Here is a 17,211-nt window from a genome sequence, read left to right on the forward strand (position 1 = left end):
GAGTACACAGTAAGCACCCAATAAACAGCTTCTGACTAACAGTTTACCCTCAATTCCTGACAATGATGAATAACTTAGATGTATGCTTCTCTCCTTTATTTGTTTAAAATTTAAATTTAACAGGTGACTTACTACCAGTTCATTCTACAAAGGAGATGAGATGGCTGGTGATGTTCTATTCATTCTCACATAACTCCAAAATACTGAAAATATTTATCTCCGTGTTTTACTTTACAAAAATGAATAAATACCTCATTACATTGTTAAGCCATTACTGATAACTATATAGTTAATCTCCTTGGATTTGTCAACAAAAAATGAGAAGCAAATGAATTTTTAAATAAATAGAGAAAGCAAATGAATTTTAAAAGAAAGTAAGTGAAATTTTAAAACTGAAGAAAGCAAATGAATTGTTTTTTTTATTCAGAGTCCAAAAAAAACACACAAATAAACAGATGTAGTATACAACAAATATAATTTGTAATGAATTTTTTAAATGGAGTGCCCAAGATATATAATAGGTATTGGTTGATGTCTACCCAGTTTCCCTCCTCTTTTTTGGAAAGCATCCTGGTTTTTCCTTAGAGTATCTGTCTTTACTCACATAGTTCATGTAATTCCAGCAAAGCTGAACTTCTCAGCTTCCAGCTCCAGGAAGAGCATCAGATGACTTAAGCCAATCAACACATTCGATTCTCTTAGATGCAATGAGTGGTTCAAGTTTGGGCAAGAGATTTAAGATGGTCTAATCAGTCAAACTCAGGATTCTCTTGTCGAAAGCTGGGACAAAATTCCCTTATTTTAACAAAAAGAAAATGTCTGACTCTAATCTTAGGTCCACAAAAAGAATAAAAATGACAACAGTATCTAACATAGAGCGCTTGCTATGTGTCATGGTTTGTGTTGTATACTTCGATCCTCAAAACAGCCCTACATTTTATGTACTATAATTACTCCTGTTTTACAGATGAGTAAATCCAGACACAGATATGATAAGTAACTTACCCCAAATCACAAGGGTAGGAGGTGGGTGATGGGGGCAGGATTCGGGATTCAAGATTGTCTGACCCCAGAGATGTTGCTCTTAACCACTGCTAAACTGAAGCCTTTCCAAGTTTAAATCAACTGCTTATTACGCTGGTCTTGATTGGTTCTCACTCTAGTTCTTCCAGACCTGCTATTTTTCACTCACTGTACATTAAGAATCCAGAGTCCTCTGGACAATTACTATAAATTTTTCAAATTTTTGGCCATATATCCCAAATTTTCTTTATCACCTCACTTTCTCCAATCTGAAAAATTTCCTTAAAACCTAGACCCTCTTCCACTTCCCCTTGGCTTCACTGCTTTGGCAGTCTCATTCAAGTCCACTGCTTTGATAACCACTTCTGTCAGATGACGCATAAATGTCTTCATTTCATTCCAGAATTCTCCTCTGAGCTCTAGACTTGCAGCTGAGACTTACCATTAAAACCTCCTCTTGGATGTCTAACAAGCACTTAAAATAAAACTCATGCTCTCTACTCTCCTTCCCACCCCAAACAAAAACAAAACCTTGTCCTTATCCCGTGTTCTCTATATCAATGGACTGCATCACCATCCATACTGACAGAGGAGAAATCCAAAAGTCATCCTTGTACCATCCTCTTCCTCACCTCCCTTCTGCCATCGTCACCAAGTGCTCTGAAAGAGGTCCTACATCTCTCTCAAAGCGGTTCCCTTTCACCATCACCCAAAGCAGCAGCAAGCACTCCACTCTAACTAATATCACCGACTGTCTAGAGTCAACCTCTGTAGCAGTCTCCAAATACTTTGCTTTGCTTCTGTCTTGGCCTCCCTCCAAGCTGTTCTCCGAACTGCAGCAGGTGAGCTTTTCAAAATCCAAATCTTGTCTTGCTCTATCTCCCACCTCCACCTCATACTGGACTTAGGATAAACATCTTAAAATGAAATCCTTAATATGGCTCACAAGGTCCCATAGGATCTGACTTTCTCTCTCAGCCCTCATATAAACCACATTTCCCACTCATGTTTCAACTCCCAGATTTCTTTTAGGCTCTTGCACATATTATATCATTTTCCCATAGCATACTTTATCTCCTCTTACCCCTAGTTTTCATATCAATCCTTTCTTTAAGAGAATAGGTCATTGGAGGTCATTATGCTAAATGAAATGTCAGACAGAGAAACACAAGCAGCACGTGGTATCACTCATATGTGGAATCTAAAAAAAAAAAAAAAAAGCCAGACTCATAGAAACAGTGCATAGAAAAGCAGTTGCCAGGGGCTGGGGGTTGAGACAAATAGAGGTTGGTAAAGTGTACAGACTTTCAGTTATAAGATGAATAAAGTTTGAGGATCTAATGTATAACATGGTGGCTATAGCTGATAACACTTGTATAACTGAAATTTGCTGAGAGTAGAACTTAAATGTTGAAAGAAAGAAAGAAAGAAAGAAAGAAAGAAAGAAAGAAAGAAAGAAAGAAAGAAAGAATAAGAAAGAAAGGAAGAACGGAAAGAAAGAAAGAAAAAAGAAAGGAAGGAAGAAGGAAGGAAGGAAAGATGTGAGGTGATGGACTGTTAATTAACTCAATGTGGGGGGAATCCTTTCACAAAGTATATGTGTATCAAATCATCACGTTGTACACTTCAACTATTTCACAATTTTACTTGTCAATTCTACCTCAATAAATTTGGGGAAAAATTTTTTTAATTATCTATGAGTTTTAAAAAAAGAGAGCAGTTTAGTCATCACTTCCTCATACTCCACCACCCCCACCTATTAGAGAGCACACATTAAATTCCCAAATACCTGCTAAGTGAGTGAGGGAAGAAGGGAGGGAATGAATGATTACTTTCAACAATTTTCTATTGGGAAGTTTTATTTAGTGTCATATTTTTCCAATTTTGCTTTGTTTTGTGGTCTTTGCCTTAAAGGATGATTGTTTTGAGGTCTTCCTGATGGTTTCACCTACATCTTGGTTGCTGTGGAATGAACACGTTAAGCTGTGAGATCTGAAGTAAGAGGTAGACTGCTACAGCATTATTCTAACTATTTTCTGCTGGAGTAGCTTATCCTCCATATTAACTCAGAAGGAGAGAGAAAGAATGGACTTCTGTATGAAATTCAAACTCCATATTTATTAACAGAAATTTGGAGCTATCTTTGACATTTTACTCTTCTCCCTACAAGTCTTACCTTACTACAAATTTATTTCCTTTAAAACGCAGTAATATTGGACTTGGATAGGCTTGTGAAGGGATAAATAAATGGGACATCTACCAAAGAAATAGATTTGATGATGCTTATGCTTTAATTCATTCAATTTTTAAAGATATCAATTCTCATCATTTCTCTAAGAATATTGGAGGATGGAGAACTGGAGAAAGCATATTTCCTTTATTTAATTTGGAATGCTGAGGAATGCAGATGCTCTTCCAAACTTGTAATCACCCAATAAACTGACTTTAAGAGTCAAAAAGACAACAAAAATATCCTGACTTCTCTCGTACCTCTGGTCAAATGCAAATAGATGTCATCATCTTAACTTTAGAGAATTTGGATTACAATAGTAACTTTCCCAATTAAAAAATGAAGAACCTTATTAAAAAAGAACCATATGTATATGTTTGGAAAAAAGCTGAAAAGAAAACCTTTTTTGGAATCTGTGATCATGGATCCCATTTTATACTGTGTGTGTGTGTGTGTGTGTGTGTGTGTGTGTGTGCGCGCGTTGACAGAACGGAACGTTCCATTACGAGTTTTTATTTTGAGAGGCAAGGATGGCTCTACGGCCATATGGAAGCGATTCAGTGTAGTGGGCATGCTGGCCAACTGTGTAGGCTTTCTTCCTCTTCACAACCCAATTCAAATTACGTTTGACAATGGGTGAGTGCCAATGAAGAAAAAACTATTGGAAGCTACACCTGAAAAGACATTTATCATTGCATACATTGTATGCACCCCTAAAATTCTGGGGGTGTAATCAATGGTCATGTAATCTTGCAACTGGCATTACTGGTCATAATCTGAACATCTGAAAGCTAATAAAATAACAGCCTAATCATGTTTGTGTTACAAATAGGAAAGTCTTCTTCTGGAATAAAATTTCCAGGAGTAAATGAACACAGAGTAGTGAGCATAAAATAGGCAAAAGGATTCAAGAAAAATAGAAGTAAATTCAGTAAAATATGGTATCAAGAATACCAAATCAGAATATCTTATTTGGACTAATTACCATCAAAATAAAATAAAAAGAAAAATATAGTGTTCCTGAAATCCTCATAAAAGGATTGAAAACATAAGAAATTCCAAGAAAAAGTAGAACAATGTAGACAGAGAGAATAAAAATGAATCAAAACAATCACAAACCACATTTCAGAAAGTATAGTCTTCCCTGTGTTAAAAATTGTTTGGTAAGAGAACACTCCAAGAAAATGGATGGCTGAGTGTCACAGTGCTAATGAATCCCCTTACTTGCTAGTTGTCTAGCTTCTGTGAAATGCTTTTAGTATCCCCAGCATCTGAGTGGACAGACCAGGAGAGAATGGATGGCATTTAAGCCATAGAGCTGGCTCTTGTGGGATGTAAGTAGGGTCTTGGACCTCCCTAGAGGAGACAGAAGGTGTAGAGACAGCTTAATGGGAAACAGTGAAGTATGCTGAGGATTTTTGGAAGGGAGGGGTCCATGCCATTTGGGTTTGTGGCTCTATTGCTAATTTTTTATAAGACCTTGGTTCTCTTATTTGTGCCTCAATTTTCCCCATATCCAAAATGAGAATAATCACTGCTGATTCACATCATTATGAAGATAAAATGAGATTAATGAACACATAAAAACACTTTTTAAAATTAAGAGTCTAAGTGCAAGATATTACAATTGGGCTGTATTTCTTTGGCATCTAGAATCTATTCCAAGAAACACTCAGCTCCCTGGATGTATACTTCTAAATCAGTCTCATGAGAGCTTCTAGCCCATCCCTTCTTCTCATGAAATCGCATTTTCCTCTCTCTCTATAACTGTTAGAGAACTCAAACATCATAGGCTCCACTGAATAAGGTAAAAGATAGAGAGTTACAGCTGACCGCAAGTTCTATGCTCCCCACGTTCCACAGTTTCACTTAGCTGTATGGAGATATCACCTATTCTAGGACACAGTTTGCTTTATAAGCTGTGGTAAAATATAAATAACATATGCCAGTTTTCTTTGTAAAATCAAAAACCAAGTACCTATTTTTAAGTCACTTTGTTGTATTTCAGTGGTCATTCTGATTTTAATAATTTTATATACGGACACTATAATAAAGATCTAAAACCAATACTCTCATATATGAGGAACAAGAGGTAAATTTTGGTAGAGAAGATTAAAGAGGGACAATTTCTCAGGCCAGATTTCCTTGGAAGCAACAGCACTTGGTTCATGCTTTGAACATTTTGCAGAGATACAGCGTTTATAGTTCACAAAAAGTACCAAGTAAAAAATTTTCACTTTAAACCTTTTGCATGGATTCTACTTCAGAAGAATCAGCTTACTTGGACCTTAATAGGGTTTGGACCAAAAGAAAGAGGAATTTTAAAAATTATTCTCTGGGGTCTGTAGTGAAGGTAGAACTGTTACAGGAACTATGAGAAGGAGTTTTGCCTGGAGAAGAAAATTATGAGCAGGTAAATGAACCATCTTTGTCTCAGTCTGTCATCAATACTGACAGAGTCAATGAAGATCAAAAGACATAATGCACACAATGCACCACAGACAGTGCCTGGCAGCCGGTATTATTATTTGTACTATTATTAATATTAACATCTACTGTTAGGAATGACTGGAATACACACCAAAGCTAATTCTTATATGTGAAGAGGATACATGCATATGTTTAGCCTCCAGTTGTAAGTAAGCAAGGCACTGTGCCAAATCCTAAAACTATAAAGTACGAGAAAAATTATCTGCTCCCAAGAAGTTTACCACCTTGCAGAAACTGTAACTATCCATTTAAAAAATAAACCTGAGATGGGCAAATATCAACAGGCAAAAAAGGCTACAAGAATTTAGAGAAACTCATCACTCTGAGAATATTTTTAAAACCTTCTCAAAGTATAATTTCTTTGATAATATATAATAGGAACAATTTTTTAAAGTCATATCTCCAAGTCTAATAGGTTTACAGGTTACAAAAGTGACAAACAAACGTCTGCACAGATAGCTGGAAAGCATTCCAGCGTTACTTATATAGGACTGTTTAAAGGATGTTAACACGCTTAAATTTTATGAACATGCCTGTGTTTTTCAGAAAGCAAGCAACCACCTTCAAAGCAAATAGCGTTCCTCAAATCACTCTAATTTGACTTCCAGCCCCATTATTCCACCAAAACAGCTTTCACTGAGATCTTGATGAGATCTTCACACCATTAAATCTAGGAGACTAAAAGAACCAAGCCAGAGAGCTACATGGTCAAGGCAAGGCTTAAAAATCACACCAAGAGCTGACTCAGTAGAGACTACACTGCTACCACACTGAGCACAGAAACTTAAACATTTGTTGACTGTCATTGTATCAGTCACATGATTCTATTTAAAACACTTAAATTGCTCCTGCTAGTATACTGGAATTCTTTATGAATTAAGCACACTGCCTACCAAAATTGGCTCTGTGCCATGTTGAAGGTCAGTCTCCTATGGATCTCATAGCTTACGTAGAGAATGCAGAAAAATTCCATAGAGGCGTACATCTCCATAACCTAGGAGCCTGTAAATGTTTACTGAGTGATTGTTCCTTGGAGCTTTTCAGAGAGTTTCCTACCTTCTTAATTCAACAATAACCTTAGTGCTCCATTTCCAAGTAACTCGAAAGTTTGTCAAATGTAAACTACTATGCAGTCACTCACGTTCCTATAATAACAGATTATTCTGCACCCACTTTGTATTATGTTCTTAAAAAGATGTAGGAGAAGGTATAATTTGAGTACAAACCTCAGAATTTATGTTGTGCATCTGGGATTCCTATGCCCTTTTTCTGGTTCTCAAAAGGGAGTGACTGTTCAACTATCATGAGCATGGCTCCTATGCCAATGGCTCCTCCATTCACCTGACATTCATTGTTGTCACACAAGAAATTTGTGTCATAAACAAGACACCACCACCAAGAATCATACATAGAGAGGGGTTCACATTCCCCCTCAACGATCCTTAAAACCATGCCTTTGGAATTTGACCACACACAGGGCAAAATAATCAACCTCTTTTATATAAATTCCTGCATTTTAATTTCAATTATTAAATTATAAACTATTCTAAGTAATAACAAGTTGTGTTAATTGTTAATGATGGCTACCTAAATTTAATAGCAAATGATGTTACAGGTCTTATCATATGACTTATGCATTTAGAAAAACACCTTAAATTTTAATTACTAATTGTTCTTACAGTATAAATTAAAACTTTCTCACAATATAAAAATCAGTGTGAAACTATCTGTCAGGATCTCCTACAATGTAATCTAAATAGAGCTAACTGAGTACAGTACAAATAAAGATTATTTTAATCTCATCGATAATATAAATTTTCCTTTAAAATCTGTTATTATCTGGCATGATTGTGACTATGAAGAACAGCCTCATTGACACTGAAAGCAAATCACTGATTAAATGGTTTTAGCTTGTTTTCCTTGAAAAGTCTCCAAAGCATCTAATGTCTAATAAAACAGTATAACAACTGATACAATTTTTAACAAGTTTTTACCTTGCAGCATTAGATACCTGTCAACTTTAATGAAATCACTATGTTCAACTAGTCATTTTGAGGAAAGTAACCAAGCTCTTTTTATAGATATTAACAGCACCAACACATATGTGAACTCCCTGTCAAAAGTAACCTCCTACGGGCAATGGAAGGCTTTTACTGCCATGCTTTTTTAAGAACACAAACTACTGATTCATGTATGTAGTTGAATCTATATTTAAACATTCTTACTGCGATATTCTTACACTCAGTTTTCTCTTAGATTCTCTAAATCAAAGGTTCTCAAAGCATAGTCCCTGGACCAGCAGCACCAGCACTACCTGAGAACTTGTGAGAAATGAAAATTCTCAGGTCCCTAGCCAGAACTGAATCAGAAACTCTAAGGTGAGGCCCAGAAACATGTATTTTAACAAGCCCTGCAGGTGACACAGGCTAAAGTTTGAGAACCTCTGCTCTAAAGCAAAAAGATGTTCTCCAGTTGTAAAGAAAAATTTTTATCCCTTACTTTGGAACAGTCAATTTTGTAGTATCCTATGTCTCTAAGCCCAAGATGCCATTACACATTATAGAATACACCAGAGTTCTTTACAAATGATACCAATTTTTTAAAGAATTTCATTTAACCAAGATTTTAGAATATGGCATATTCTCAATAAATGTTAAAATATTGATGCACACTTAACTAAAAATGTGGGTTGTAAGGGGAAAATGTGGTTATTCAAAGCAGCATGATATTATAGAGATAAAAATGGATAATGTCTTGTCTGTCATAATTTAAACAGATTCTTCCCTATAATTAAGGTCAAAGAAAATAGGGCTGTTTCTAACTTTTCCCCATTGGTATTTTATGGGTCCAGAACTTGTGCCATTTATACAAGTAGAGTCATGTCTGCACGATGAATGAATGAACAATATAGGTAACACATATTCCTATACAAAGGCCTTCAAAGGCCCAAAGAATGGATAGAGAGGAACTGGTTTGTTTTGCCAATAGCCGGCATGGTGTGGCCTATGTTATTAGAAAGGCTAAAAACTTTAAAAAATAGAAGAAATGGATTTGATTATAAAGATATGCACCTCAATTTCTGCATAAATATATAACAGATACTAAGAGTAAAGCTTTAGGCAAAGCAATATTTTCTTCCCCTTTCAACCAGAGAAAAAATAGGGATCAAATTTATAGTATGATGTATTTTGATTATTCTTTTAAAATTGTTCTTAATTTCATTTTAAGAATATCATTCCCTATTCTATACAATTGTTATTACATGCATCATAAAGCTGTGAGTCTCGAATTTTCCTTTCCCTTAGGAGCTTTGTAAAAACCATATTTTACATGCGAAGTACCCAAAGTAGTGTGATTCCCACTTTATAGCAGATTTCCCACTGGAATACAAATCTTTTGAGAATTTTTTAAATTTAAGAAGAGAAAATACTTTTATAGAGTAACATAACTTGCATGAATAATTCATCTTTCACAGACATCACTGTCATTCTAGAAAAAACACCATATTTTCTTTTTTTTTTTTGCACTTAAAGACAATGATAGAGTGTGAACTTGTCAAATTTTCAGTTATATTAAGAGGAGATGATGTGCTAAGTGAAGTAAGTCAGAAAGAGGAAGACAAATGATATCAAATGATACCATATGATATCCCTTATATGTGGGATCTAAAATATGACACAAATGAACTTATCGATGAAACAGAAACAGACTCACAGGCATAGAGAACAGACTTGGTGGCTGCTAAGGGGGTGGTGTGGTGGGAGGAGGGAATGGGAGTTTGGGATGAGCAGATGCAAATCATTATATCTCTATATGGATAAACAACATGGTCCTACTGTGTAGCACAGGGAACTATATTCAATGGTTTTCTATATGGTTTTCCTGTGATAAACCATATGGAAAAGAATATGAAAAAGAATGTATATATATGTATAACTGAATCACTTTGCTGTATAGTGGAAATTAACACAACATTGTCAACCAACTATACTTCAATAAAATAAATTAAAAATAGAAAAGAAGCTAGAAAAAAAGAGGGAGATGATGATACATCATGAAAGTAAGAAATGTCATGGCATGAGTTAATAAAATAACTTGCCTGAAATAAATCACAGAGTGTTTATAGTGAATCTATCTACCCAACAGCTGGCTAAACTCATTAAATCAATTTCACAAGGCTGTTCTAAGTTAAATTCATTTATATAAGAGAAACTCTGAATGTAATACCTGAGACTGTGCATTAATATTGGCTCCTTCCTTAACGAGAACTTTGACAACTTCTGCTTGTCCAGCCAAAGATGCAATGTGAAGAGCAGTATTTCCTTTCTGTTTTGGAGAAACAAAATGGAAAATGTTGGAGGCTTCCAAATTTTGTAGAAATCAAAATGTACAGGTATTTTCAATTTTGCTGATGATTTGAAGTGGTTAAAACTTGGCATTCTATCAAGATTGCAGCCCACCTTGGGAAAAGATAATTTTTACCATCAAAACATTGGCCATCCCATACAGTGTCTTCCTTTTCTATCCTGCACAATTCCAGTTTAGTGTTAAGAACATGAAAAGACTGAGTTCTTACTGAATCAAATAATCTGGGATGTGTGTACGTGCGTGTGTGTGTGTGTGTGAGAGAGAGAGATGATATTACCATTCACGTTATTACCACAAGAGCCCTACCCCAAGATAATATAAACTAAAAAAAAAAAAAAAAGTTTATCTGAACCATTGAATTTATTTCACCTTGCAGAGAAACCTAGGAATTTTCAGTGGTAGAAAAACTGACAATTCACAGTTGTATTTCGAGTCACTGGAGCACACGGTTGTTCAAAATATTTGGGGAATAAAATAATAAATTTCACATGAACTATACAATGTTACCAATAATTTCTACCATTTGCTACATCAAAATTTATCATCAATAGTACCAAACAAAAATGAAAAATAATTTAAACCTATCATGAAAAGAAAATATAGGCTAAGAGACTGAAAGATGCCTATCATGGGATTAAAACAAATAACAAAAAGAAAAATAAAAACCAAGCAAATCTATACATTCAAAGCCATAAATTTTGGACACTAGTTCTCTTTTTGCCACCTACTCACTGTGGGCCTTTATCCACTCATACTATTTTGAAGACTTATTTGCCTTCTCTTTAAATGAGGAGATTTAATGAGATATTTTTCTGGATCTAAAATTCTACAATTGTAATCTGTGATTAAAAATGAACCTATATTTTAAAACATCAACAGAGTTTAAAAGAAAGGAAACAAACGATAATAAACAGTTAAGCAATAAAGAGTGATTGGTTTAATGAATATATTATTATGAGCAACTCAGGGGAAGCAAATAATTTGATATACATTCAAACTGACATTCTTAAATATTTGTTTAACATTTATCTCATGTTGTCAAGAGAAATGTTAATAAAAATATTTATTCTCTCTTTAAAGTAAGCAATTTCTTGCGAAGCAAACATATTTTAACATCTTTGGAACTGCCAAAGAGTTCTTCGCTTGTTTTCGTTTTTAAATTTCCACTAGAACTGCTGTACACTATACTGTGAGCAGGGTCAGTCTACATTTTGGCAATTATGTATGAGGTGTTGGAAACCCAGGTTAACTGGCCATATCCCTAATTTACTCCAGGGCTCTTTCTGTCTATCCCTGATTAGACTAATGACCAGGCTGGGGGTTTGAGTGCTTGCCACCTCTCTCTGCATCTCCCACGACCAAACTGTCACACTGCAGCCCTGGTCAAATGGCGTGATTCTGATTGGCTACTGTTTTTTTTCCAAATTAAAAGTTCACCTTCTAAAGATAAATATTTGTCACCACTGACATTTTTTTAAAACACCTGTTGCTTCTGAAATGATCCCCCAAAGACAATGTTCAAATATATTTAACCAAAAGAAGTATCAACAAGGAAGTAACAGGTTGTAGTATACCAAGCATCTTGTAAACTCCTTTAAAAAATGAGTCAAATTTCTTTACAAACACACGTTACAGTGACAAAATTTAATTTTACCCTAATAATTCAATCCATGATCCCCAAATCCCTTTTCCATTAGAGTATAAAGGATCTGTATATTCTCTTACCAAGTTAAATGAATACATTAAAAGATATAACAATTTAATGAAAGCATGAATATTATTTATTCATTTTCATTGAGAAGTTTATTATATCAATTATTTTTAAAAAATGAATTAACCTTGGGAAAATAGGTGCTTTTGTCTACAGAGGATTATATTAGTCTAGTCTCTCTGTGATTCAAAGGAAAAAAGATAGAATACTAGAAACTAGAGATACAGAATTCTTCAGTCTCTGATAAGTCCCTAAACTAAACCATTCAAACTCTGCAAAGTTTAATGGACAGAATTTCAATTTCAGTTCTGCATTGTTAAGAATCTTTGGTGTTCCAGCAAACCTCTGAAATGTATAACCCGGGAAGAGAAGCTTTAAATCATTTCCTCTTTTCCAAGGAAATAAATCCTACTAGCATAAACATTACCTTAGTGGCAGAATCCACAGCGGACCCTCTTCCCAGTAGCTCATGAACCAGCCCCACATGGCCTTCCTTGGCAGCCAGATGGAGAGCGTTGAGTCCATTCTGAGAAGAGAAACAAACAAGGCCTCAGAAGTGGAGTAATGATGCAGCAGACAGTGGCTGATCTTATGCAAGTATGTAACCCAGAAGATGGACAGACTCTGATCCCCTCATTTTCTCTTTCTTTTTGCATTAGCTTGAAGCTATTAATATCAGAGAGACTAATTTCTAGGGATTTTGATTCAGAGAGGCAAAGAGGTAAATATTCATTAGAAATGTGGATCTGCAACTTCATTTCAACAAACTTTCTTTTTAGACTAAGAAATATCTAAATACTTTTCCAATGAGGAAAGAAAAAGAGCAACTCTATATCATTTGTTGTGTCAGCCAGAAATAAAATTCTGTAGTTTCTAGAACATAAAGAACTTTAAATAAATCTTACTTTTTTTAACAAATGGGAGAGAAATGTCCTCTGCATAAAAAGTAATTAGTGTCATAGGACAAATTCTAAGGTAAAACAACTTTGTAAGGACAACATTGTACTTAAAAAAACATTTAGCACTATGTCACTAATTTGTCTTGAGGGTTTTTTTCAAAATTTTATCTTATAATCTATGATAGGACTGTAATATCTGGTTCCCATCTATCTAAATTCCTGAAAAATTCATTACTCACCATAGCACTGAAAAAACTCTTTGAAAATTTCACTAAATATGGTATCTACATATATTATACTGACAAAGTTTGAAAGCAGATCTTGTCATACATATAGGAAGAACCAAATACAAGTACAAATTGCTTCATGGTAAATTTCCAATTTGTGGTCATTGTATATCTTATACTTAATGATTCTCTTATGAAAAGTATTCAGGCTTTTATATGTGACTCAAGAATAAAGTAATATTTGTTTTTCTTCTTTGCAAAACATGGTCCTGGTTTGTCACCAACATTTAACTTTGAGTAGCTGACAAAGTTGTATTCAGTACTATTAATACATTCATGTCATGGTTTCCATATATTTACTGGCACAAAATGATGAGAATTAAATTTATTATTATCATTTATTAAATTAAATTTTGAAATTTATGATTATGTATATTCCTAGAAAATTTAACAAATGAATTGACAATATAATAAAAACTTGAAAAATATGAAGTTTTATGACCCCTGGATTCTACTAGTATGCAAATGATGTCAATGGTGTTGACTGTACACAAATGATTCCACAAAGAAAATTAATTTTCACTCCCTTTACCAGACCAAGGAAAGCATTATATTTTAAAGTTGTTTTCTGAGTTAATTAATCAACACCCAGTCTCCTTGGCAACAGGAAGTATTTGATTTATACAGAGGTAATCTATTTCACGAACAGTAAACTCATTCTAACAAGTAAGGAAGGGAAAGCAGTATGTCCGTTGGGTAGGATTTTTTTTTTTTTTTTTTTTGCCGCACGCGGGCCTCTCACTGTTGTGGCCTCTCCTGTTGCGGAGTACAGGCTCCGGACGCGCAGCCTCAGTGGCCATGGCTCACGGGCCCAGCCGCTCCGCGGCATGTGGGCTCTTCCCAGACCGGGGCACGAACCCGTGTCCCCTGCATCGGCAGGCAGACTCTCAACCACTGCGCCACCAGGGAAGCCCGGGCAGGAATTTTTAAGGAGCTAACTAAGCCTGATAAGTTAAGAGCCTTTAACTTTCCCGATATCTTTTTACTTTATATATTCTTCAGCATGACATTTATTGATTTTCCTAAGTTGTTTACAGGAAGAAATCTTTTACTCTGTATCATGAGCCATTGCTTAAATGTTTTGGAGAGTGGGTCCATTCTTTCAGTCTGTAAGAATCAAATGTTCCAATCCTTGGGAATTGTTGAAATAGCCTAGCAAACTAATATTTAAATAATTTTGCATTTTAAGATGTTTCTTTTTTTTAAAGATGTTTCTTGTAAGAAGCTACCTTTCCTTTTCCTCAATTCCTACCCTAGACTGGCTTGAAAATGATCTCAACAGTGCATTCTGAATGTAACTTTCTATGAAATTTAAAATAGAAAGGTTTGAGAATTAAGACTTTTTAAAGGTGTAAATTTTTATTTGATTACATGAGTGACTAACTTTCTGAAGGTTAGAGCATTTGCGATACTCTTCTCAATCTCCCCTCTGGGAGATATTACTCCCGTCGCTACAGTATCGGCTCAGCTGAAACCTTTAACTTGCTGTAGACCACACTGTTAGAACACTAAACTTACTGTGTCCATGTTTCAATAAATATTGACAAAAACTTTTTAAAACGTTAACAAAGGTAACAAGACACCATCTCAAATAGAATATAGTTGACATAATCTAAAAACTTATGAAGTTCAAATATATATTTAACTTAAAAAATTTCAGGAGACATTATTCTAAGGAGGACTCCAATGCCAAACTATTTCTCTTAGTTTACTCCAGACTTTTCATGAATTCAAAATGTAGCCAACCTCATTTTCACACACACAAAAACACAAACAGAAAACATTTAAATCTGCAGAACAGGATAGAACATTTTCTCAATAATTGGCCAGCTTTCTTCTCAATTAATTACAAGGCTGGGATCTAAATTAAAAGAATTTTATGAGGACAAAGTACCTTTATGGGGGGGGCACAAAGATCCTACTACAAATCACTGCAATGTAGTTGCAATTTATTTTAAAAGTTATTAAGAATATGATTTAAATTTTTTATATGAGGGAATAGTTCAGAAACAAAATTGTCTATAATATGTAAATCGAATTCAGGATATACATATGTCTTCAAGATTTCTGTAACAAGGGAGATCAGCTCGGTGCTTTGTGACCACCTGGAGGGGTGGGATAGGGAGGGTGGGAGGGAGGGAGATGCAAGAGGGAAGGGATACGGGAACAGATGTATATGTATAACTGATTCACTTTGTTATAAAGCAGAAACTAATACACCATTGTGAAGCAATTATACTCCAATAAAGTTGTAAAAAAAAAAAGATTTCTGTAACACTAATACTACCAAAACTAGAGTGATTATAAAGACACAGATGATAATAGGTGAAATTCTAATTATAAATGTAAATTCTTAAGCTGCCTTCTTTTAAAATACAGTCAAATTGGGACTGCTATCATATCGTTGAATTCATGTCATTCAGCTGTAGGAAACAGAAGACAAGCAACTTTCTTTAAGCTAATGTTTTGGTTTTAGAATTTCTAACCCAAAATATATTTAATTAGCAATTGAATATGTTGGGTAATTGTTATCAGAAAAAGCAACTCAGCAGCAACTGGACTTAACACCAAAATGTTTGATCTTGTGAATATGAGCTAACATATAAATTAATCATGTTTAAAATGGAAAGTGATAAATAAACCTATTTAATAGTACAGCTCAGCTAACTCTTTGAGAATGTATTTTGTAGTTAACCCATTTGGGTGTGTCCCTCAGATCATACTTCTAAAAACCAAATTCCCCATAGGAGCTACGCTAACGCTCTTTAGCTTTCCACAGTCAATTACCAATACTGGCCCACATTCCAAAGGATGTTTTGTTGTTAGATATTTTTCACTTTGTTGGATGTGGGGTGGGAAGGAGGTAGACGTGCAAAACTGGTCAGACTTTTTGTATTTCGGTTCAAATACAGGGCAGGGCTTAGTATTTTCCCAGTAATGCCTCCCACACATATGGTATTTGAGGCACATAGGTCCTTTTTTATATCAAAACAGAAGATATTGTCACTTTCTGCATTTATTAGAACACTCATGATGAGCTTACTGAGCTCTGGCCAAAACGTGTTCTGAGGCAAACTCATATTTAACAGAAACATTAACTATTCATTCTCCTGGATTAATATCAGAGTAGACATTCAGTGAGATCACCAAAAAGCAACATACCTGGGACATGTTATCTCTATTCTCTACAGAAGTGGCTTCACGGAATCATAAAATGTTACTACAAATTTGATTTTTACATCAGGCAGATACAAGCAATGTCCATTTGAGCAATATTTATGTCCTTGTGTCTATTTTTAGATGGGTTATCTTGATGAACTATTGTTGAGTTCAATAGCAGGAAAAATTTTAGTAATAGGAAAAGCCACTATGATTATTCTCACTAATCTTTAATTTAGGAAAATTGCATAATTCAATGTGTTTGTCTTTTTTGACAAGTTTAGAGGAAACACAGAATAAATTCAGTATCCGTTGGAATTAAGTAACACACGTCATTATTCCTCTCGTCTTTTTACTTGGTTTTGCTTTTGTCTTGTTTAGTTTCATTTTTAATAATATCAGAATTACAGTATACTAGTGAGTGTGTATATATTGAATATATGTTGTGCCACCAATACTTCATGGCAAAAAAAAAATTGTCAGTGATTTTGCATCTCAGAACAGCACTATGGGGCTTCCCTGGTGGCGCAGTGGTTGAGAGTCCGCCTGCCGATGCAGGGGACACGGGTTCGTGCCCCGGTCCGGGAAGATCCCACATGCCGTGGAATGTCTGGGCCCGTGAGTCACGGCTGCTGAGCCTGCGCGTCCAGAGCCTGTGCTCCGCAACGGGAGAGGCCACAACAGTGAGAGGCCCGCATACCACAAAAAAAAAAAAAAAAAAAACAGCACTATGCCAAGTACTATTCTCACTTAGTTTTATGTATTCCCTACCTGATAGGATTTATAGACAGCAATTATACTTTGATAGACAGAGTTGCTGATTCTAATTAGCTACTCAGTGACTCAAAATACTGACCAACACTTTGGAAAAAACTTAGAAAATTTTAAATGATTCAAAAATCAAAAACAAAATTTTAAGAGAAAAAATCAAGAATTAATTAAATCTGAAAGATATTAGGCTAAGCAGTAAGTTAATATCCTCAGTATGTTTGAGAATAAAATCATTGGTATTATAATTCTGTTGAAACAAACCTGGAGGAAAAT

The 17,211-nt window shown here is 34.9% G+C and overlaps 1 protein-coding gene across 2 annotated transcripts in view; it reads right to left on the minus strand.

Moving 5' to 3' along the window:
* The window catches only part of ANK2 (ankyrin 2), a gene marked incomplete at both ends in the record, with an annotated part of 247,216 nt that overhangs the window by 162,885 nt on the left and 67,120 nt on the right, over window positions 1-17,211 (minus strand). For both annotated transcript variants that reach the window (XM_079712358.1, XM_079712357.1), the window contains 2 exons: window positions 9,971-10,069; window positions 12,250-12,348. In XM_079712358.1, the coding sequence (XP_079568484.1) occupies window positions 9,971-10,069; window positions 12,250-12,348 (198 nt within the window). The remainder of the gene's footprint in view (window positions 1-9,970; window positions 10,070-12,249; window positions 12,349-17,211) is intronic.

Source organism: Hyperoodon ampullatus (genome assembly GCF_949752795.1).
Source record: "Hyperoodon ampullatus genome assembly, chromosome: 1".
NCBI lineage: Eukaryota > Metazoa > Chordata > Mammalia > Artiodactyla > Ziphiidae > Hyperoodon > Hyperoodon ampullatus.